The sequence below is a fragment of the Brachyistius frenatus genome, unplaced genomic scaffold (genome assembly GCF_029030835.1).
Source record: "Brachyistius frenatus isolate BFR_SWC_R1_liver_20210118 unplaced genomic scaffold, ASM2903083v1 Contig_35, whole genome shotgun sequence".
NCBI lineage: Eukaryota > Metazoa > Chordata > Actinopteri > Embiotocidae > Brachyistius > Brachyistius frenatus.
In genome coordinates this window covers 3,214,518-3,237,543 of record NW_027210634.1, presented here as the reverse complement: position 1 = coordinate 3,237,543, position 23,026 = coordinate 3,214,518, and the positions used below count along the sequence as shown (strand labels likewise).

At 45.1% G+C, this 23,026-nt stretch overlaps 3 protein-coding genes across 4 annotated transcripts; 1 reads left to right on the top strand and 2 right to left on the bottom strand.

Annotated features, from left to right (window-relative positions):
• Nucleotides 1-1,276: 1,276 nt before the first annotated feature.
• On the bottom strand, nucleotides 1,277-7,937 carry kctd9b (potassium channel tetramerization domain containing 9b). Of its 2 annotated transcripts, XM_069700983.1 has the most exons (12): nucleotides 7,788-7,937; nucleotides 7,459-7,580; nucleotides 6,827-6,870; nucleotides 6,554-6,647; nucleotides 6,055-6,113; nucleotides 5,847-5,975; nucleotides 5,704-5,771; nucleotides 5,452-5,547; nucleotides 4,171-4,320; nucleotides 3,833-3,938; nucleotides 3,528-3,661; nucleotides 1,277-3,011 (listed from the first exon to the last, which is right to left on the bottom strand). In XM_069700983.1, exons 1-12 carry the CDS (start codon nucleotides 7,833-7,835, stop codon nucleotides 2,895-2,897), a joined length of 1,167 nt encoding a protein of 388 aa, XP_069557084.1. In that variant the 5' UTR covers nucleotides 7,836-7,937; the 3' UTR covers nucleotides 1,277-2,894. The 2 variants fall into 2 exon arrangements, with proteins under 2 accessions (XP_069557084.1, XP_069557085.1); XM_069700984.1 differs by lacking the exon at nucleotides 5,452-5,547.
• Nucleotides 7,938-8,502: 565 nt separating this feature from the next.
• On the bottom strand, nucleotides 8,503-13,281 carry marchf5l (membrane-associated ring finger (C3HC4) 5, like). The gene is made up of 7 exons (XM_069701037.1): nucleotides 13,182-13,281; nucleotides 11,828-11,916; nucleotides 11,460-11,662; nucleotides 11,108-11,238; nucleotides 10,814-10,985; nucleotides 10,523-10,689; nucleotides 8,503-9,656 (listed from the first exon to the last, which is right to left on the bottom strand). Exons 2-7 carry the CDS (start codon nucleotides 11,854-11,856, stop codon nucleotides 9,465-9,467), a joined length of 894 nt encoding a protein of 297 aa, XP_069557138.1. The 5' UTR covers nucleotides 11,857-11,916; nucleotides 13,182-13,281; the 3' UTR covers nucleotides 8,503-9,464.
• A 1,005-nt stretch (nucleotides 13,282-14,286) lies between these two features.
• On the top strand, nucleotides 14,287-22,181 carry actr1b (actin related protein 1B). Its single transcript, XM_069701024.1, has 11 exons — nucleotides 14,287-14,488; nucleotides 16,727-16,791; nucleotides 17,089-17,164; nucleotides 18,189-18,314; nucleotides 18,433-18,557; nucleotides 19,396-19,612; nucleotides 19,723-19,815; nucleotides 19,951-20,125; nucleotides 20,211-20,272; nucleotides 20,489-20,529; nucleotides 21,024-22,181. Exons 1-11 carry the CDS (start codon nucleotides 14,441-14,443, stop codon nucleotides 21,124-21,126), a joined length of 1,131 nt encoding a protein of 376 aa, XP_069557125.1. The 5' UTR covers nucleotides 14,287-14,440; the 3' UTR covers nucleotides 21,127-22,181.
• Nucleotides 22,182-23,026: the final 845 nt, after the last annotated feature.

Below are 23,026 nucleotides of genomic sequence, written 5' to 3'. Positions count from 1 at the left end.
ATTAGATACATTCCCTCTCAAGGAATACTGATATTTATATCGCGTTGTTTTTGGCCGTGTGCAACCGGTAAAGCAGAAACAACAAATGGGTTAACTGGTTAGTGATTCCCGAACTATGGTGCAGGTACCACCGGTGGTACGCAGGAGTCTTATCGAAAAGTCTAAAGAACTTAAACTGGCCAAAATCCAGTTCACAAACCAACGAGTGATAAATACTCGTTTGGATGCCGGGTGGTAGTTGCTGTGGTAACAATCTGGAAACTCCTTTTCGCATTCAGATTTGTTCCATCACTCTGAAGGGCGGACCAATCAGAGACCTGTGGGCGTTGCTAAGTACAGTGATGTTGAATTAGTTCCAACAGTGGCAGTGGTAGACGCACGACACATGTCATATGACAGTCAACGCTGATTGGATAAAGCAGCTCCAGTAGTTCCAAAATGAACCCGAGGTCCAAGCCCAGCTGGATGCAACAACTGGAAACATTCGTCGAGGAAGTTTTGACAGACCCAGATACTTACGTAGTGAATTTGGGTCTCTCAACACCAGACTAGCAACCACTAGCAGATGTAAATATTATTATATTATTGAGCATTCGGAGTCTGTTGCAGGTTGAAACAGTGGAAAAATAGCAGCATCTTCAGCGGGAAGTCGTACTTGAGAATTCCTGTTTGTTACACAGTGGTACAGGGCCGGAAAAGTTTGGGAATCTCAGCCGAACGCCCCAAAAAAATTTACTCTGTTACTATTTTGAAAATTGTTCGTTGAGGTAATTGCCGATACCAAACACTTTCTGGCGAGAAGTTTCTCAGCTCTAACAACAACTCTTAATTATAGAATCTATTTTTCATCAAATGCGACCTCGTTAAGCAGCAGAAACAGAATAAAAAATAACTAACATCAGTGTGAATTTTTCACAGTTCTTGCTAAAATCAGACAGAAACATTCAGTAACCTTTTTTTTTCTTTCTTTCTTTTCGGAAACTGAATTCAGTAGATGTTCAACAACATTAATGGTTCACTCTTTAAACCTTTTTTTTTTTTTTTTTTACTTACAAGTGAACCCATCACAGATAGATGAGCCAACACTGACCTCCGCTGGGATGATGAGGTATTACAACCAACAGCAAGTTAATATTTTTAAAGACGTAATCGAGCATAATTTCATCATTTATACCGTGTGTGATGTCAAAGTAGATCAAAACAACTGAATCAGGAGGTAAACATGAGAAATCTCATTTGCTTCTGTAAAAATCAGGAAAATCAGAAGAGGGAAAAATTTAAGAAAACATACTTTTATTGAAGCACAGCAGGAAGGACTCGGGACGGTTCATCACGTCCCGGTTTCACATTTAAAACACCAGCGAATAAAGACACACAGAATACAAAACCTTAAAACATTCAGCAGGATCTAGACGTGTAATAAAATAAACATGTTTCTGTTGGTGCAGAAGAAAACTAAACATTACTTGTAAAAAAAAAAAAGCAACGAGCGTCAGGTCCAAACAGACAACTTTTCCGCTTTTATACGTTTTGTTTGTTTAAATACTGAAGATATAAATGTGCACAATAATACATGTCAAAACAAGCACCTGTTGTTCAAGATGAGAGGAATGATCCTTTAACTAATCTGATGGAGGTAAAGCTCGTTCTGATATCCGACTGAACAGATTTCAGGGGATGGGTTTCTTGGTTTCAGTGTTTTACGGGGGGGGGGGGGGGTTAAAAAAATATGTTAATATGACCTTCCCCGACCTTCAGATCTGTTTGCATTGATGTTTTTATTTTATACAAAAGCAACAAAAAAAAAAAGGTTACATGATCTTGTCTTATTTCCCTTGTTTTTGCCTGTTATATGGAATTAGATTTGTGTCATAATAAAATGGAGACACGTCACTGAAAAAAAACTGCAAACCAAAAAGTCAAGCAGCGAAACCACGAAGCATAAAGAACAACAGTTCAATCATTGACATATACACAACTGAACACGACTTGTTTGCAAGTTTTACTTTTAAGACAAGATTTCTTTTGCTCGAGTTCGTTTCATTTTTTTCCCTCTATTTCTTATTTTCGCTTCGCATTTTAAGAATTTTGTTAGAATTTTATGACACAAATTTAATTCCATACCGGTTGTCATATAAAAGGTGGCGGTAACTGCCTTCGAATGACTAACCCAGTGCGCTGAACAGTATTTTTGTGTGAGCTCCCCATCCCGAGTTAAAAACACCACCAAAGTTACACAATAACGCGAGTAAAATAACCGATGGAGGCAGCGATTGGATAGCAGCTCTGTGAGGTAAAATTACTGTTTTTGTCAATGGACTCTGGTGCCTTTGAAGAAAGCAACGGAACGGCTTCAGAATCCTGTGAGAAAGAGCCGTCCGACAGCGAGGTAAAGCGGCGAAAATATTGTGAGTAGATCATTTTTTTTTTTTTTAGGTGGCTGAAATAGGTTCAGTTGAACCGCTGAAACACATTCGCTTAGCTTCCGTAAAGCAGACTGCTTCTTCAAACCGGTGAAGCGCCGACCTCCATCTGCCGCGCGCAACACGCGGACTTTTCACACGACCCGATTTCAGCCAGTCTAATCAGTCCCTTTAAAAAAGGCTTATGAATATCACAAACCTGCATTTTTAATACAAACTCAAAAAAGAAGAAAAAAAAAAAAAAAAATACATTCAGAATCTCATCGTGGAGTTTTGGTCGAGTTTAAACCGACAGAAGAAGATTTCAACGCGGCGATCTTTCGGGCCGATGTGAGAAAACACGTCGACGCTTTAGGTGGATCAGAGCAAAGGAAAAAAAAAAACTAAAGTGAAAGAAATTTTGGCGTTCGTCTGCGTCGTGAGCGTACGTTGCGGTTGGAGGCGCCGCGACGACGACCGCCGGCCCCCCCTTCAGCGAACGCTCTGAGACATGTGCAGAGGGGTCAGCATCTCCTCGAAGATGGCTCCCTTCACGTTGGAGCCTCTCAGGTTCGCTTCCTGCAGGTCGCAGCCCGACAGGTCGCAGTTCTGGAAAACAAAACGACACGAAACCTGAACCGTAACTCGCGGTCTTAACAAAACCATTCACAAAAAGTCGAGACAGTACCGCTCTGTAAATCCAGTCCAGAAAAGTATTTGCTCCCGAACACGTTTATTACATCCAGAAAACACACGAACCGCAATTGCAGCGTTTTTCTTTTTTTTAAATTTCCCGACAGACGCTCAGAATTTTCCGCATATTCTCAGTCATAACGTGAGTTAGCAGTAAAAAATTATTTATACGCCGGTATAAAAATGGCCGTCTGCACTCCGCCCATTTGATTGACACCTCGCCGAGCCAATGGGAGCTTCCATATCCTGCCCACAGCCTACGGGAGACAACCGGAGTCTTTAGTTTTCATGCAGTTTAGGAGGAGGCTCGATTTGATCGTGGACTCGTGTGTGTGTGTGTGTGTGTGTGTGTGTGTGTGTGTGTGTGTGTGTGTGTGTGTGTGTGTGTGTGTGTGTGTGTGTGTGTGTGTGTGTGTGTGTGTGTGTTCTCACTTCCAGGTCGGTCCCGGCCAGCGTCGCTCCTCTCAGGTTGCAGTTCTTCAGTTTGGCGTTTTTCAGGGTGGCGACTCTCAGGTTGATGCCCGTCATCTGACTTCCCTCCATGTCCACGCCCTTCAGGTTGGCTCCTGATGACACACACACACACACACACACACACACACACACACACACACACACACACACACACACACACACACACACACACACACACACACACACACACACACACACGAGTCCACGATCAAATCGAGCGCTGTGGGACTCATCTGAAGAACGAGTGCGTTCGGCTGCCTCACCTTCCAGGTTGGCTTTGATTCCAGACGGATCCTCAAAGTTGCAACCTCTCAGCGACGCTCCTTCAGCGTTGGTGCACAGCATCTTCACACCCTGCAGGTTGGCTGCCTACAGCGTGCGCGCACACACACACACACACACACACACACACGGACCGGTTAATCTCTGGTTGTGATGATTCAGACAGGTCCCGGGTCACGGCCCGGGAAAGATGGCTCTGAAAAGATACGCCTGGGTCTGAAAAGTGCTTCGAAGTGTAATACCGCAGAGGGCCACCAGGGGGCTGCCCGGTCCACCCTCCAGTCCGGTATGAAATGCTGATATTAGAAGCGGGACTCACGTCGAGGCAGGCCATGGACAGGTCAGCTCTCTCCAGGTTGGCGCCGCTCAGATTAGCGTGGGTCAGGTTAGCTCCTCTCAGGTTGGCCATCTTAAAGTTGATGTAGCGCAGATCCAGACGAGACAGATCGGTGCCGGTGAAGTTCAGACCCTGACAGACCACAAACGGACCCGAGTTGTTTGAGCGACTTCTCCAATTTGACCGATTAAGAGCAGTTATTTAAGGTACGCGGCTTGGCATTGTGCGCTGAAAACAAGCTGGATGGTCCTTCTCCTCTTTAGCCCCGGAGGTCATGGCGCACCCGATTTAAAAAAAAAAAAAAAAAAATCTTAAATTTGTATTCATCAGACCACAGGACAGTTTTCCACTTCACCTCATTCCAAATGAGCTTGAACCCGGAGAAGTTCTGGATCATGTTTATATTTGGTTTCTTCTTTGCATGGTAGCGTTTTAACCTGCATTTGCGGATGCAGCGACAATGGTTTTCAGAAGTGTTCCTGAGCCCATACAGTGATTTCCACTCCAGAATTGTGGCTGTTATTAATGCAGTGAAGGGCCCCGAAGATCACGACCATTCACTGTTGCTTTTCAGCCATGTAATTTAATTAGTTGTGAGATGTTCCACCCGATATTTTTTTTTAAGCGGTAAACATTTCCAGTCTTTTTGTTGACACTGTCCCAGTTTTTTTAAAAAGGCGTTGCTGCCATCAATTTTTAAACGAGCATAGATTTTTCATAGAATAATAAAGATTTCTCAGTTTTAACATCTGATATGTCGTCTTTGGTCTATTTACAGTTAAATATGGCTTTACATGATTTACAAACGTTTGGCACAACGTCCCAACTTAAGTTGGTTTACCTGACTGTATACATGTTTTATAGTTGTTTACTTGACTGTATATATTTTACTTACCTGACTGTAAATATGTTTTATAGTTGTTTACCTGACTATGTATGTTTTATAGCTGTGTACCTCACTGTATATATGTTTTATAGTTGTTTACCTGACTGTATATATATTTTATTTTTGTTTACCTGACTGTAAATGTTTTATTCTTGTTTACCTGATGGTATTTATGTTTTATTTTTGTTTACCTGACTGTAAATATGTTTTATTCTTGTTTACCCGACGGTATTTATGTTCTATTTTTGTTTACCTGACTGTAAATATGTTTTATTCTTGTTTGCCCGACGGTATTTATGTTTTATTTTTGTTTACCTGACTGTAAATATGTTTTATTCTTGTTTACCCGACGGTATTTATGTTTTACTTTTGTTTACCTGACACCGGAGCTCTGACTTTGTGGTCGTGGCCAACAGGAATCTGATGAACTCCTTGCGGCTCAGAGGAGAATGATCATCGGGGGGCTGAGACGACTGGACAGCAGAAACACACGTGGAGATCGAACCGTGAGCACCGAAAACACACCTCATTCTTCAGAATACGTGCTTCACATTCACTCACTCACTCACTCACTCACTCACTCACTCACTCACTCACTCACTCACTCACTCACTCACTCACTCACTCACCTTGATGAGGGTCTCCAGCTGCTCGGCGAGCTGCTCGATACCGAAGAAGCGAGCTTCTTCCAGCACACCTGCAGTGGAAACGATGAAGGTCAGAGAGCTGCTCTTTGGTGATTTATTCTCGTGTTTGCGAGTGCGTCCGTTACCCAGAGGGTTGATGCCCTCGTTGATGATGAGCTGTCCGTGTCTCAGGTAATTCAGAATGGGTTCGAAGTAGTCCGGACTGCGATCGATCAGGTAGGCTCCATGTGTGTCCTGCTTGTTCCCCCAAACATCTGGCTCAACGACAGGCATCGTTTAACGAAAGCACAATAAAAGATGAAGTATTTCTCTTCAACATTAAACGTTGCTCACCTTTCTCTCTGAACATGTGGGCCAGCATGCTCTCAGGCTGTTTGCTGACCAGAGTGCTCCTGAGCAAACACACAAACGCATTCGTTATTACACACTCGTAACAGGTAGATCAAGTCAAATATTAAAAATCACGTTGCACGTAACCTTTAAAAAAAAAAAAAAAAAAAAAAAAAATTCTAACTGGATAAGTATAAGTCAGGTAAGTACAAGAACAAACTCTTCCTCCCCAGCAGCATCAGTTTCATTTTTATCTGCAGAGTTGTTGTCATGGAAACCCTCCAATTTCAAAGGAAATGCTGTTCTGCCCTAAACCTGCCGCCCAGGTGCTGCAGCATCATTTTACTGCAACAATAAACCAGACAGACACACTTCTGTATCACTGTGTTTGACAGAACAGTTAGACAACACTCCCACCATGAGGTCAAACTGGAAATTACAACACTGCCCTCTCCATTTGACCGTTTTAAGACTTGTACAAATGCACAGGAGCCATATTTACCTGGTGGTGGTGAAGCAGCGTCCGCCAACGTTGAGCGTCAGCCAGTCAGTGTGAGTCTGGCACTGGTCGGGACCTCCGAGGTCTTCCTGAGGATCTGCACATAAATAGAGATAACTAACGTACAATCAAAGAAAACTGACAACAAACAAAGGAGGTGAAGGACGCTGATGTTTCACCGAGAGATATCAAAAAGCCCATCAGCAGAGTTTGCAGCCTTTTTTTTCTTTTCTTTTTTTTAAGTGTCATATGCTGATTATAATTCCAGTTACTCACCTTCAAATGAATCTCCGTCCGATATATACAGCACATCATCGTCTCTGCAGACACAGAGACACACAGGCTTTAGAAAGCTACATAAACATAAGTAAATAAAAGTCGAAATACAAAAACGGACAAAAGAAATGCATGAAGAAATGAATGTGGGAATACCGGAATAAACACACAAGAAATATATGAAGAAATGCTGCAAATAAATGTGGAGATACAGAACTAAAACAGAGGAAAACAAGAGTAAGTAAAAATAGAAATACAGAAATAAGTAAACAAAATACATGAATACACAAATATGAAAATACAGAAATAACAGAAAACAAAGAAATATTGTAAAGAACTTTTAAAAAGCATTCAGAAATAAAAGAAAATATATAGAAATAGTGTAAATTATAACAATAATAACAAATATGTAGATACAGAAGTGAATATTTTGTCCTCTTTTGTCCTCCATAGGTTAAACATGTAATACCTGCCTACATCCGGGTATCCGAGACATTTCAGACCTTCGTAAACTAAATTAAAGCCTAAATGTAATTCCTCCTGCAGACTGAGGACATTTCGTACCTGCGGTCAGCTATCTCCCCTCCTCCCCCCCCCCCCACGCCTCCCTTCTGTAACCGGAAGTGTCTCACCTGATCAGCGTGATGTCGTCAATGAGGCCGCCGTTCCCGTTGTAAACACTAGAGGCTCTTATTCCCAGTTTTGAACCGGCCACGCTCAGTAAATCCTCCAGAGAGCCGTACACGGCCACCACCTGTGCGACAACACCGACGACAACGCACACAAACACACACACGGACCCGCGGTTATTAAACAACATGTCGGACTTCATCTTCAAACACCAGCTGGCGGCAGCAAAAAAAAACAAAAAAAAAAACTGGCCATTTTGTTTAGCAAGAATAACAAGTCTGTGGACGGAATCAGAAACGCCTGTTTCCCGGTATTATTTTCCACCCTTTACCTTCCCATTTGTGGACGTTCCGTTGACAAACAGTGTGACTCTTCTCATGGCAAAAAGAAATAAGGTCAACCTCGCCTCCGCGGACTTTTACCCATCAAAGTCGTTTTATTCTTCGGCCACAACAATCGCTTTTCCTGCCTCTTGTTCTGGCTCCACTCAAACACCCAGAGGAGCGGAAGTAGCCAATCAGCGCTTTAGACTCGAACGCAACAGCCAATCAGTAAAGGAGGTGGGCGGGGCCTGCACATACCGGTGAAGAATCACTGGATATGAGTTTTATTATTACTTCGTAATTATTTGATATAATATATCTAAATATAATTAAATTTGTATCATTTTAATATTTCTATTTTCCATTCAATTTAAAATTAAATGATACATAAGGAGACAAATGTTACAGTACAACCATCTCCAGGTGTTTTACTTGAGTATTTCAATTTTTTTCCTCTAGTCATTACTCAACTACATTCATTTGATCATTTGAGTTTCTTTGCAGATTAATAATCCCGTCATATAATAGTTAGAAAACCCAGGTTAAAACATACAACACTGATCCTCAGTGGTAATTAAGAAACTACAAAAGTCATTAAAACTAGCCCCAAACTTGTGTTGTATAAATTATAATAAAAAATGTTTTCCTACTTTTGGTCATATGCTTATACTTTTATACTTCTGAGTACTCCTTCCACCACTGATAAACAACAAAAATAATCTGTTCAAATTTAAAACCTTTTAATAAAACAAAAAGCCCACACACAGTGATATAAAATTGAAACATTCAGTCTACATATTTCCTGAATTCTTGGGAGTCACAGATGATTTGAATTTATAACAGCGCTTTTAAAGTCCCGGAAAATGTTCATTTAACAGAATTTAGATCCAACAAAAACAGATTTCTTGACCCCTCATTTGATCCAGGAATTATTCTTCTTTCTAAATAAATGTAATAACTGCACGTTTTCTTGATTTCATTCCAGCAGTAAATCCCCAAAATGTTTCTCCTAATGAATACCTCTCAGAAAATATCAATACATCCGTGTTCTGCACATCAAAAGGAGCAGAAGAAGCAGAAGTGCAACAATAAAGAGGTCCGCGTGTGTGAAATAGAACTACGAGTCTCTTCCTGGTACCGGGATCAGAGAGAGCTGTGCTTCCTTCGTCAGTTTGCAGGGAGAGTCACGTGACTTCGTCTGAGGAAGACCACGACGGTTCGGGATGGACGTGGTCAGCTGGCTCGTGTCCGTCAGAAGCGACTCGGGTTGTTTTAGAGATTAAAACATCATCTTTAAATCAGGGGACATCATTTATTTATTTATACATAATAAAATAAAAATAAAAAAAACCCTCTTTAAATGTGTATCTTCAGTGTTTTAATGGGGAAAATAAAATATTACGTTTGTTTATTTTGGTTTTTTTTGTTTGTTAAAAAAAAAAAATATATAGAAAGCAGCAAATCCGGTTTAATAAACGTCTTTCAGTGTTTGTGTGAGAGTCCAGAGACGGAGGTCATCTATGGCCCGGGATCCGGTGAAGACTAATTAAGGCACATACAGCTAGCAGCTTTCTACCACTCTGAAACAGACCCCCATCCCCCCTCCCCCTTCTCCTCTTCCTCAGCACCCACCTTCGCTCTGCTCTGAGTTTAAGTTAAAAAATAAAACAAAAACAAAAAGTTCATCACTCGTTGCCACTGTCCTCCGTGTCGTCATCGTCATCATCGCCGCCATCGCCACCATCGCCGCCGTCCGTCTGTCCGTCTCCGTTCCTCTCCGGGTAGTTCAGGATTTGTCTGTTGACCTGGAGGATGTACTGCTGCTGTTTGAAGTACACCTTCAGCACACCCTTCATCAGCAGGAACGCGATGCCGCCCTGCAGGGGGGACGGCGGGAGGGGAGGGACGGGAGGAGAATTTCTTTTTTTTAAATTTAGGGCCAATTTTTGTTAATCGAGGAGATAAATAATCAATATACATTTCCACTAAAAGTGAAAACATTTGTGTCACAATTTGGGAAAAAAACAAACCCAAAACGTGAATTCAAATGCCTTTAAATGCACTAATGCCACCACTATGTAATCTTATAAAAGTATATTGCAATTTATTTAGAAAATAAAGAAAAATCGTTTATTGAAGCACGAGCCTTATGTTTGACACATGATTCTAAAATGTGTTGCAGGTCAAATATAAAAAGGTTCTTCTGTAATCTTTATATTTTTGATGCTTGATTTTTATCGTCACGTCCTCAGCTAAACACGACTGAACAAAAAAAAAAGAAAAAAAAGAATTGAAAGTTTGTGTCGTTTAACTCACAAACATGACGTGAGGCTACGAGTCGCTACGACGCGAGACAAACTTTTATTAAAGTCATTAAACTCTTAAAAAGAGCAAATATGACATGATTGTGGTGTTTTCTTTTTCTTTTCTTTTTTTTTAAACTTTAGCATAGAGGACTGTGGTTGTTTTTAACTTCTGGTCCTCTGCGATTGGCCATTAATCGTGCAGTCCAACCAATCAGATCAAGCTGTGGGCGGGACATTGCTCAACCCGCGCACACACACAGTGGTGATGGCACACAGAGAGAACGCTGCATCAGAGCCACAACAGCACATTTTTTTCATTAATTCATTTTATTGTCAATTGAGTAAAAAAATAAAAAAATAAAAGAATCATAAAAATGCCAAATATCGACCGCCATAATCTCTGTACTTCGTCCACGTGAAACCAAACTCGCCCTCACCAGTATCGTGCGCTGCAGATTGGAGGACACCCGTCTGAACATCAGCCGTCCTACCAGGCCGGCGATGGACGGGAAGACGAGCGCGCCGCACAGAGTCCTGGACACCGAGAGGTGGTCTCCGGCGCCGGGCCCGTCGGCGCCGACCCGAGGGAGGTACCGGCTGGAACCTGACGGAAAAAACACTCGATTAACCATGAGCCGCCGCAGCCGGCAGGATGCCGCAGTTTGTGGCCTCAGTTCATATTTATAAAAAAAAAAAATTAAAAAAAAAAAATCCTCTCTGGCGGTTACCTGGAGGCAGCGCGCGCTTGTAGGCGAATCTCTGCCACAGCCTGACGACGCAGTCCTCCCAGCGGATCATCTTCCCCAGCACCAGCACCACAGGGATGGTGGGCAGGCCCATGAGCAGGAACAGGGGGTCGGCCCGCTCCATCACGTACAGGCCCTTCTTATGGCCGACGATCTGCGGGGGAGACGAGGGGGAGGGGGTGAAGAACAAGACGTGAGGAGGAGACGCTCGCTCGCTCTCTCTCTCTCTCTCTGTCTCTCTCTCTCTCTACCGTTACATGTTTAAGGGCGTCGGACCTGCATGACCGTCACAGCTCCGTACGTCACCGCCGACCAGTAAACTGTCCCGACGACGACGCCGATAGCGGCGAAGGGACTCGCCCGGGACAGGGCTCGGTCCACCTGCTGCAGGAAGTACACCAACGGCCCTGACGGAAGGAAAACAGGGCCAGGGATGACGAAGGAGGAGGATGATGAAGCAGGTCCAACCAAACCAATAGTCTTCCCCCACTCCCCCAGTATTCTTGTTCCAGACTAAGATTCTATGTAAACATTTTTTTAATTGATTAGACTTATTTCTTTTTAATTTTTAAATCGCTCCTCGACGTCAAGGTCGTGTTCGGAGGCGTTTCGTGGAACCTCCGCTCACCCATCTTGGGGAAGACGATGTGGTACTCGGTGCCGCACTGCGGGCAGCTGACAGCTCCGCCGCCGTTGCCCTTCTGCTTCTCGTCCAGCCAGCGCTGCAGACACGACTGGTGGATCCACTTGGTGCAGCCTTTGCACCTGCAGGGACTCACCCACTCGGCGCCATGGTCGTCCCGCTCCGTGGCGAAACACACCCAGCAGTGTCTGCACAAGGAGTGGGGGCGGGGGTGGGGTGGGAGGGGAGGGAGGGAGAGAAACGTTAGTTCTCTACAGTAACTCTATTTGTCCTGCAGTTTAAACATGTAAATATATTTTACATGTTTTTGTGTGTGTCTCGGTGTGTGTGTGAGTTGCCGCCGGTCGTCTTACTTCTCCGGTTGCTCCTCAGCGAGGGCCATGATGCTACAGATGTGCTCTCCCAGATGTTGAACCCATCAGATCAGACCGCAGGAAGTTCCCTGTGAGACAAACATTTACACACTGATATATATGTATACATATATAATATACACACACACACACACAGTTTACAGTCATAGTGGAGAGTTTAACCGAACATAATACTAAAACCTGCAGCAAACCAGAGCTGAAAGTTTTGACCTTAAAAAGGAGAGACTTACTCCGACTGACCGCCTGAGGACTTATTAATATGATGCACTAAACTGTCCCCAGACAAATCATTTCAGGTTCAAAGTCTGCAACTCAGCAGATTTACTACAAACAGAGCGATAGCAAAAGTGTTCTGATAAGATTTTTTAAACACAGAAAATTGAGACAAGAACTCATCTAAAAACAGGAAATTAAGACGAGAACTTGTCTAATAAGATCAATTTAACACAAGAACTCTCTTAAAAACGGAAAATCAAAACAAAAACTCATTTGAAAATGGGAAAACCAATACAAGAACTTGTCTAAAAGCAGAAAACGAACACTGAAACTCTTCTGGACATAAATTCAACCCGGAACCTCATTTAAAAACAATAAATGAACAGAAAATGAACGTGAAAGCTCTTCTAAATTCAGCGTCTCTTGATGTAACTTGAGTTTCATTTGGTTGTTTTGCAACCCAGACGCTCCTCAGACTGATGTCACCTTGCTCTGACCTCTGACCTCTCCTGCCAACAGCCGAGCTTCAGCTTCATCCGGTCAGAGCTAAATCACTGCAGTTTAATAACACTCAACGATCCGACGCCGTTCAGCAATACAAACCACTGCCCTGACAGCATTCCCTGTATCATTTAAAAAGGACTTCTCCGACACACCTGGATGAAATAAAAAAATAAATAAAAAACTGTCCTCTGCACGAAAAAAAAAACCCCACGTTTTTAAACCTCTTTCCAAGATGAACTTTTCAGAAGTAGCAAGACAGCAGCCATCTTTGTTTTGGTTCCCGAAACAGAAACCCAACTTTAAAAAAATCTTTTCCCCTTTAGTAAACTCGTTGTTTTTTTTTCATCCTGGTGATTAGACGAGTCTTTTGAAGATTGAAGACACACGCTCAGAAAAAAAAAATGTGCGTGTCTTTAAACTCTTGTTTTTTTTTTTTAAATCAGTAGTTGTTGATTTATTTTCAGAGAAACCAATGGTTAGCTCCGGGGCTAACAGAACTTTAGCCATTAGGCTGGTTGAGTACAAACAAGGTTAACACGTAATAACGCCGACCTCGCTGAATGTCAGTTTATCAAATGGCTGTGTGACATTAACGTATAAGAAAACCACCTACCTGGATCATAAATATATATATATATAATGTTTTTACTATTAAATCCGAGCCTGTACTTTGTTCTTCCGATTGTGTTTTGACTCTGTCGGCAGGTGGAAAAGACCCGCCTACTTTGGCTTTTATCTGCTTTCTGATTGGTCAGTAGCTGTGACGGTTTTTGCTACATTCAACGTCTGTGGGAAACGTCGGAAATATGCAATTTTAGGGTGAAAATACGAAGCAGAACATATTTAGTTTTACTCAAATGCGGTACTTCAGTTGTTTCGAAGTCCTGCTTCACTTGAGTATTTCCATATTTGCTATTGTAGCCGAAAGTTATTCATGTCTAATGCTTGTGAGGACAATAAAATAACAATACGCTGCCTCATTGTGAACCAGCTAAAAACTCTTTTAGCCCACTGACAACCGTAGCGCATCCAGAACCGGTTTTTCCGTTTTCTACTTTTCACAATAAAAGTCCTGGATACTTACACTGTTTACCAAATCAGCATTACAGTGACAGCAATCTCTATAAAATACCTCACACTATACTTTCTATTCACTATTAATTAATTATTGATATTAAGGCAAGCATACCTGGTGACTAGACTATCTATTAATAACGTTTCTGTAAAATAACATTTATTAATACAGAATTGGTGATTTAAAGTCGTTATAATAATAACTTGTTAATGACTTATTGATATATAAATACTCGAACTGGTTGTAGGTGTAAACATACTTATGTTTTAGAAAATAATTACATTGAACTGCCACAACTTCAAAACGTAATAATGCTTGCATTTATAAAAGCATTAAAAGGTATCTCTTGTTTGTATTTTCCCAGTAGATAAGAATAAATCAGTTAAAAAAATATATATTCTGACAAACAAAAGCTGCTGTTGTTTTCACAGATTTTTTTTTTTTTTAATTTTTATTTTTTTTAGCGCTTGTTACTGCCCGTTGACAGCAAACAAAACGCACGGCCCGTTCTTGTTAAACACCCCGATTGGTCGTCTCCCCCGTCAAGTCAGAGCAGTCTTTAACGTGATTGGCTTGCGCGTCCCGTCCGTCAACCGGGACGCTCCCGGTGATGTGGCCGTTGCGACGGGGAGGCGGGGCCAAAACCTCCGCGGCAAAGCGGCACAGAGGAGCGGCGGCGTCGACGAGGCGGAGAGCGGAGTGACGGAGCGGTTCATCTTTTTACATGCTTAAAACACCGAGCGGGGACGAAGACTCACGCGGACAGATAGAAACGCATCTGAAACACGCAGCTCGCCATGGAGTCCTATGACATTTTAGCCAACCAGCCGGTTGTGATCGATAACGTAAGTATGATGACGTCACTGATCCACACCCAAAACCCGGAGGCCCGCGAGCCGGGCTAACCGTTAGCTCCGTTTTCACCATTGTGTCAAAGCTAACGATATCGCCGGCGGGCCGCCGCGTCCAATGTGCAGCAACCGCCACCGTTACTTCGCCGGTGGTGTTTCCGCCCTGTAACGACCCCCACCTCCCTCCGGCACCGCTCCGGGTGTTTTCGGTAGCTGTGGAGGGGGTGGAGGGGGGGTCCAACGCGGACCCGGGGGGCGAGCTACGCTAGCTAAAGCTGTAGCTAGCTTACCCGCACTGACCGAGCCAGCTGATCTCCGGCTCCTAAATGTCGGCAGGTTCCTGCACCGTGTTTCTAAACACCCGTCCCGGGGCGGGTTGAGAGCCTGTCAAGCCGGGTGATCCCGAGCCGGTAGCTTCCTCCGGGACGGAGCACAAAACAGCGGATGTTAGCGTGACAGGGAGAAGGAGTCCAAACAATCAGACCCCCCCCCCCCCAATAACATCAGCTGCAAATGGTTTTAATCTGTCATTAATGTAATTAAACTGTATTTAAAACAGGTGTTTGGCTTCAGTGGTGACCCGCTGGAACTGCAAGTCGGCTGATCGATCAGAACAGAAAACTCATCCGGGACCAGGGCTGGGGGGGGGGGGCGACTTATCGATATTTTAAATCATATCGTGATATGGGACTTAGATATCGTGATATGAAATAAGTGTTGTGTTTTCCTGCCGTTAAAAAGCTGCGTGACAGTAAAAACGATGCGATTCCAGCTGTTTCTGTTATTAGTCTGCATTACTGATAATTATTCATCAAAAAAAAAAAATCCTCATGTTAATGTTTTTGTGGGAAGCACCAGAAGTCATCCCGACGATATAGTTGCAAATGCATCCGGTCAAACCTTTCCTGATGTTTGATTACATCCTTATCGCCCAGCCCTTGTACTTGCACAGGCGTTACCGCGGTGACCAACAAGAAAACAACGAATCAACTTATCGTGAATGTCCATGAAAATGGAATATTTTTTGCACGTCGGACAGCTGGTTTAGACGAAACTGACATTTTAACACAATGAATCGAACAAATTGTTTTGTTACAGACCTTTAAAACAAACAACAAAACAAAACCAACCGTCGGGTTTATTAGTGAGGCGTGTTGTGAAACGACAGTAAAACGTTTGAAGCGGCTCCGCGGCTGAAACGGCTGATAGAAGTCGCAGAAGTCAGAGTGACGTCTTGTGTTTTCGTTTCCGAGCTGAGGTGCCAGAAGCTTTTCAAGGATCTCAGTTCTCGCTACCGGCTTCCTGCGCTTTCCCCGAGTCGTACTTTTACCCCCCTTGAAAAGGTAAATATGAGGTGTCGAAGGAGCCTCGGACCACGATCGGCCCGACTCAACGAGGCGACGCCGGTCCGGATCAAGCTGGAAGCGTAATTCGATTCGTTTGTAAGCAGTGGAAACATTTTCCCGATTTGGGTTTTAGACTTTTGGATCGATGACGGGAAGTTGAGGCCGCGTATCAATCTGTCACCAAACAGTAGAAGGAGCAAAAGAACCTGGAGAAGACGAGGTAAAGGGGACGTCGCGCCAAAGTCCTTCGGTGAGCTCACGGGAAAAAAAAAAAAGCAACGTGGAACCAAAACAAAACCGGATCAAATGTCTAAAAACAAAACAAACAAAAAAGGGGGAACTCGGACACGAAGCTCGATCCGGACTTTCAGGTTTGAAAACGCCCGACGAATCTCCGAAGGACGGAGCCGCCCGAAGAGATTTCGGGACCGGTAGACGTTCAGGCTTCGACGTTCGGCAGATCGATATTTCCCGGATCTTCTCGGGAAGTTTTCTGAATCGCAGCGTGCTCAGATTACTCGGTTTCTGACCTTTTTAGCGAGTGAAGAAACCTCCTCTCGGTGTTTTTTTTTTTTGGGGGGGGGGGGTTCTTGCTTTGGTTGGTTGAGCTGGAGTTAGAAAGGAGAAACTAGTGCAACAGAAGCAGACTCCCACAGAGGAGTGTCTGTTGAAGCAGCGCGAGACGGAGGACGCTGTGTGCGTGTGTGTGTGTGTGTGTGTGTGTGTGTGTGTGTGTGTGTGTGACTGCCGGTGGCCTCGGGCTTAAGTCTCATGACCCCCGTCGCGTTAGCAGAACCCCTCGTTCCACCAGAACACCCTCCCTCCCTCCGCCTCCCCTCCCCGGTGGCGCCGAGCTCAACTGTACCCGTATCTCTCTCTTCCGCAGGGTTCAGGGGTCATCAAGGCTGGTTTCGCAGGTGACCAGATCCCCAAATACTGCTTCCCCAACTAGTAAGTGATCCGTCGCCTCCTTTACAAATATCTTCTATTCTGCAGGGGAGGATGTGCCTGCTGACTTTTTTTTTTTCTTTTAGTATCAGCTAATCTGCTGATTGTTTGTGTAATAAAAAAAAAATTAAAAAAATGTCAGGAATCTGTGGGACAGTTTCACGCAGACAACATCCGATTATTATGGGACGTAGAGTTGACGTAGAACAGAAGGAAGGAGATTGTGAGTAAACGTGTCCGTGCTTTGTGTGTGTGTGTGTGTGTGTGTGTGTCTTTAACCGTGCGACCTTTTGTGTGCAGTGTGGGTCGTCCCAAACACGTGCGCGTGATGGCGGGCGCCCTGGAGGGGGACCTCTTCATCGGACCCAAGGCCGAGGTACCGCACACCCTCTTCATCCCCGTACATCTCAGCCCGTTTAAACTGCATCGCCCCAGTTTTTCATTTTTATACCTCCCGAGCATCTCACCGTGCTGCAGCAGCAGCCGTCTCCATCGCCGTGCGCGGTTACCATGGTTACGGGCGTTATTCTGGTCCCCAGCAGGTCAATGTTTTCCCTCTGCTCTGCGGGTGACACAACAGGTCGACTCTCCTCGGGGAATCCAGTCAGCGTTAGCAGCTGGTATTAGCATTAGCGTCTGTTTCCTGGGTGGGTTACCGTGGAGACCATGAAAACAGCCAGGTTTCTCCAGACGGAGAACAGATGTAGACAAACCTGTTTTGTACAAGACGCACTGACATCAGAGAACGTTACTGACAGATGCTGAATTTTCCTAAAAGATGTCGAATGTTCCTAAAAGACGTAAAACGTTCTTAAAAGACGTAGAACGTTCCTTAAAGGTGTAAAACGTTCTTAAAAGACGTAGAACGTTCCTTAAAGGTGTAAAATGTTCCTAGAAGACGTAGAACGTTCCTAAAAAATGTAGAACGTTCTTAATACATAGAACGTTCCTTAAAGGTGTAAAACGTTCTTAAAAGATGAAGAACGTTCTCAAAAGATGTAAAACGTTCCGAAAAGACGCAGAACGTTCCCGATAGATGCAGAACGTAAAAAAAAACAAAAAACCGTGAGGATCTTGTTATTAAAGGCAGAACAACAGGTCAGACGAAGGAACCTGCTGGAACCCGTACTGAACAGAAGCTGCCGGGTTTTTATTCCTCAGAGCTCGGTTCTCTTCAGTTCTCATCGGTTCTCATCAGCTCTCTTCGGTTCTCTTCAGGTCACATGACCTCCTTCCTCTCCCGAGTCCTCCGGCGATCACTCGTGTCATGAGTTCTTTTTTCCCCTCCACACTGGGCTGCTGTGTGTTCAGTGTTCTTTTTGAAGCATGTGACTCCCAACATCCCGTCTCTCTCCGGGTTGGGTGGAACAATAACAACGCGTTCCGTGTGCGTGTCTCAGGAGCACCGCGGCCTGCTGTCGGTGCGGTACCCCATGGAGCACGGCATCGTGAAGGACTGGAACGACATGGAGCGGATCTGGCAGTACGTCTACTCCAAGGAGCAGCTGCAGACCTTCTCGGAGGAGGTGAGCTCGTCCGCAGCTTCCCTCGCGACGCCGCTTTCGCCTCTCGCGGCGTCGCAGCGGCAGCCCGTTTAACAACCCTTAACCCCCCCTCTCACCTTCTGGTTTTTCCCCTTCCCAGCATCCCGTGCTGCTGACCGAGGCTCCCCTCAACCCCAGCAAGAACCGGGAGAAGGCCGCCGAGGTGTTCTTCGAGACCTTCAACGTTCCCGCGCTCTTCATCTCCATGCAGGCCGTGCTCAGCTTGTAAGAAAACCCCCGTCCGTCACAGCAGTCGTTTGATGAATTCTTACCCAGCATGCACTTCGTCATCACGTCTCTGCTGACTCGCGCTTTGACGATTTGACAACATATTTACAAAAAAAAAAAAAAAAAATTGTTCCGAGCTGCTCAGTGCAGGACATCAAAATCAATGTTTCCTACAGGAGTCAGAGCAGTTATATTATTTATACACAAGATGGCGGTGAAGCCTCAAACACGGGACCTTCACTCACAGCCTCTGCAGGGTGGCGTTGTCAGTTCGGCTCCTCCTGGGTCTCATGCAGACTTAACATGTAGGTCGGCATCAATAATAATAAAAAAAAAAAAAATCGTTTGATCTCCAATCGGATAAAGTCACAAATCAGATGGAGTCAAATGAGGGAGATGTAAAGTCTAGAGGTGCAGCCGGCGAAAAATTAAGACACAAATTCCAAAACATAAAAGATAAAACGGACAACACGGGACAGCTTTTTCTCAACTGCCTCTGTGGTTCCCGCCGTCTGCCTGCAGAGGGCGACGTCGCAGCATCTGCGCTCTGATATCTGCAGACTATGCTGTCATATGAAAGACATGTTCAACCCTCCGAGAACAAGATAGTAATTCTGTATGCTGCTGTAGCGAAAAAAAATGTCCCCTCGGGGATTAATAAAGTAACTACCTAACCTAACCTAATAATAATAATAATAATTATAATGATAAGCCCAAAAGATGAAGCTGCACATCCCGCAGCGTCCGCACTTTGCGAATCGGAGACGACGTTTCCGACCTTTTTGATTGTTATTTTTTAAAAAAACTAAAAAAAACAAACATTTGTCCGGCGCAGGTACGCCACGGGCCGCACCACCGGCGTCGTGCTGGACTCCGGCGACGGCGTCACCCACGTCGTGCCCATCTACGAGGGCTTCGCCATCCCGCACTCCATCATGCGGGTGGACATCGCGGGCCGGGACGTCTCGCGGTACCTCCGCCTGCTGCTGCGCAAGGAGGGCTACAACTTCAACACGTCCGCCGAGTTCGAGGTCGTCCGCACCGTCAAAGAGGTGAGGCGCGAGGCGGGACCGGACGCCCGCGAGGAAGAAAAAAAAAAAAAAGAGCGTCGCTCGTCCATGGCGCCCGATGACCCGACGCTCTCTTCCCTTTTCCTCCGCAGAGAGCCTGTTACCTGTCGCTCAACCCTCAGAAGGACGAGACTCTAGAAACGGAGAAGGCCCAGTACGTCCTCCCCGACGGAAGCACTTTAAATGTGAGTCCGGAAGAAGCGCGCGTCGGAATATATATATATATATAAAAAATATATATAAAAAAAACAACTCCTTTCCACCCCGATAACCAAACTACCGGTTCCCCCTCCCCTCCCCTCCCATGTCGCTTCTCCCAGATCGGCCCGGCCCGGTTCCGCGCCCCGGAGCTGCTGTTCAGACCCGACCTGATCGGAGACGAGAGCTCGGGGATCCACGAGGTTCTGGCCTACGCCATCCAGAAGTCCGACATGGACCTGCGACGCACGCTGTTCTCCACCATCGTCCTGTGCGGAGGGTCGACGCTGATCAAAGGTCGGTGGAGACGTCCGGCCGCCTGGTCGCGTCCACGTCCAACCTTTTGAATATTCGATATTTAAATCGCCGCGTTTTCTCTCAGGCTTCGGGGAACGACTACTAACTGAAGTCAAGAAGCTCGCACCCAAAGACGTCAAGATCAAGGTGGGTTCGGTAATATGGGCGCACAAAGCTGTAAATAGGTGCTAAAACAAAATCTGTCAATATGTGCACCTAAATCTTTAGATATGTGCACGCGAGTCTGTAAATATCCACAGGAACCTAAAAATATGAATATGATCAGCACAAGTATATATATAAAAAAAAATATCTAAATCTATATAATATTTGTGACCTTTGGTGGCTGTTTTTTCTTTGCAGATCTCTGCTCCCCAGGAGCGGCTCTACTCCACATGGATCGGGTAAGAGTTCAGAGTTCAAAGTTCAGAGTTCAAAGTTCAGTGCTGATTATGTACGGAGAGAAATTAGTGTGTCGAGTTTGTTGTGCGGTTGGTGAGTAAAGAGCCAGATTTAGAAATGTTGGCTGCCGTCTTTTGCATCCGGAGTGTGAGCAGAAGTAACCAGGGGGTGGAGACCTGGCGTCGAAGCCCCGCCTCCTGCCCCGCCCCTCCACAGCAGGCTGACACAATCAGTTCACGTCAGGAGGAGTTGCTGGGCTTCCTGAAGTTTAAAGGGGGCGTGGTCGGGCGTTTGGGGCGGGGCGAGGGGGCGGGACTTCTATGCCACGTCCTTTACCCCACCCCCCTCCCACCTGGTCACCGCTCTGGTTTGTAAAAGAAGTCTCGAAACTGTTGAAATTCCACGACTCCCGCGGGGAGGGTGCGTTCGAGAGCGCCGTCACTTCTTCTCAGAGCGCCCTGGATGTCGTTAGTAAATCTTGTTCTGTGTCTCTCAGTGGCTCCATCTTGGCGTCGTTGGACACCTTCAAGAAGATGTGGGTGTCGAAGCGGGAATATGAAGAAGACAGAGCACGTGCCATCCACAGGAAGACCTTCTAGTCAGCGTTCTGCGAATGCCCACTCCCCCCCCCGAACAAATCTCTCTTCCTCCCCTCCCCCCCAATACTGCTGGGAGACTCCTTGACATCTGCGGGTACCTTCTGCGTCATCTTCTTACCAACCCTACAGCTTCTTAAGCCCCCCCCCCCTCTCCCTGTCCCCCCCTCCACCCCAACCCCGCCACCCCCCTCGCTGTCCTCCGGTGATAGAACCCTCCGAACATCCCCAAACATTCACATACAGAGGGGAGCTGTCAGGGTATCTCGGAGGGGGGGGGGGGGGGCGGAAGGGGGGGGGGGGTGGGTGGGTGGGTTAACACTGTGGACTCTCATTTTAGGCCGTGTGTCCGACGTTAATTTGGTCCACGTTGAAGTATTGGTATCGCTCTCTCTTTACGACGCCCTGCGAGGTGTAGAATATTCTAAAATGTCAATAAAGCTGAATGTTTTTTTTTTTTTTTTTTTTTTTTTCTTCTTCTTTTTTCTGTTTGCTACTGTTGAAATTTCCATTCCATGTTTATTTTGTAGTTGGTTTTTTTTTTTTTTTTTTTTTTTTTTTTCCCCCTGTCATTGGATTAGCTCGTACACAGAAAAAGAAGTACTATAGCGACGTGTAGTGCTAGCGAGGTTCAAAGATGACCACTGTATTATACACACATGAAAAACTGCACAGTTATTATCTCGGTGCGACGTCAATGCGGTTAATTTATCATCCACCTCTTTCTCTGTTTCCACGGTAACATGACATCACATGTTTGTGTCAAGAAGACCGTTCAAAACGTCTTTCTTTTTTTTTTTTTTTTCCCGGTGTGTGTCTGCTGACGGATTAAAACGGCGTGTGGGAAATGCCTTGATTTTTTTTTTTTTTTTTTTGATTTTTTTCCAAACCACGTTCACGACGGTCGAGATGAACACTTAAAGGAACAGCCCTGTGTCTTTTTTTTGTTGTTGTTTTTTTGTTTGTTTTGCTACTCGACTCGTGCACTCGGCACCTCTGCTGTAGAAGACATCACATCAGGGCAAAACCACCTCAAATAAACTTTAATATTATACAAATCATCGAGGTTTCATTGAAGCTCAAATCAAAGCAAACAGAAATGTGACTTTGCCAATCGGGAGGAGCTGCCCGACGCGCATTTTCATTCGTGAACAGCTCGATTTTCAAAAGGCGGAAGAAATGGCCGGAAGGTTTTGGGAGTCCTCGGGACGTTTCTAGCCGTTTGATTTCGTAGCGGTAACACAGCTGGAATCGTTCGCACATCTGTCGAGATTCGACCCACAAATTTATTCCTCGTAGCGTCCGCTCGTAGACGAACCTTTTTCTTTTAAACTTGCGTGTACGACTCTTTTTAAGTTTTTTTTCTTTTGCTTTGAACCAACTTTCCCGCCGTCGGTTACTTTGCTTGATCGCTTCGATTTGGCATCGCGAGTCGGCGACGCTTCGAGTTCGGGATTCGAACGCAAGAGTCGAATCGAACGTAGGTTCGGAGTCGACCGTCGAGGCGAAAGGACTCCCGATCGCCCCGTCGATCGTCGGGCACAACTTTTACTGTCGATGAATCGCTTTCGACCTTTCAAGTGGGCTTTGAGCGGTCGGCTTCGTCGCGTTCGCTGGGAGATTCAGCGTTTATTTCCCGGGAGGCTTGTGCTGTTTGATCGGAGGTGTCGAGTGCAACGTTGTCGCGGCTCAGATTCGGAGAGGAACGTACTTTCTGAAAAAGGTTAGGAAACCCCGATGTTTTTTTTTTTTAATTTTTATTTTCAGCGTGTAGCGTTCAGGCTCGTGTGATTCATAAAGCCGCCGACCCGCTCGAACCGTTCGAGGCTCTGCTCAGTTGCATGTCCGTTAATGGTGTACAGTCATCGGCCGCAGAGACCGTAGCTTGGGTGGTTAAAAAAAA

Excerpts from the sequence above, each read along its gene's own strand:
- kctd9b (XM_069700983.1), bottom strand. The coding sequence starts at position 7,835 with ATGAGAAGAGTCACACTGTTTGTCAACGGAACGTCCACAAATGGGAAG. Across the intron at positions 6,648-6,826 it reads GGACGGAGATTCATTTGAAG|ATCCTCAGGAAGACCTCGGA; the intron begins GTGAGTAACTGG and ends ATTTATGTGCAG. Across the intron at positions 3,939-4,170 it reads TGTCCATGGCCTGCCTCGAC|GCAGCCAACCTGCAGGGTGT; the intron begins GTGAGTCCCGCT and ends CGCACGCTGTAG.
- marchf5l (XM_069701037.1), bottom strand. The coding sequence starts at position 11,856 with ATGGCCCTCGCTGAGGAGCAACCGGAGAA. Across the intron at positions 11,239-11,459 it reads CATCGTCTTCCCCAAGATGG|GGCCGTTGGTGTACTTCCTG; the intron begins GTGAGCGGAGGT and ends TCCTTCCGTCAG. Across the intron at positions 10,986-11,107 it reads GAGCTGTGACGGTCATGCAG|ATCGTCGGCCATAAGAAGGG; the intron begins GTCCGACGCCCT and ends TCTCCCCCGCAG.
- actr1b (XM_069701024.1), top strand. The coding sequence starts at position 14,441 with ATGGAGTCCTATGACATTTTAGCCAACCAGCCGGTTGTGATCGATAAC. Across the intron at positions 18,558-19,395 it reads ATGCAGGCCGTGCTCAGCTT|GTACGCCACGGGCCGCACCA; the intron begins GTAAGAAAACCC and ends TGTCCGGCGCAG. Across the intron at positions 20,126-20,210 it reads AGGGTCGACGCTGATCAAAG|GCTTCGGGGAACGACTACTA; the intron begins GTCGGTGGAGAC and ends GTTTTCTCTCAG.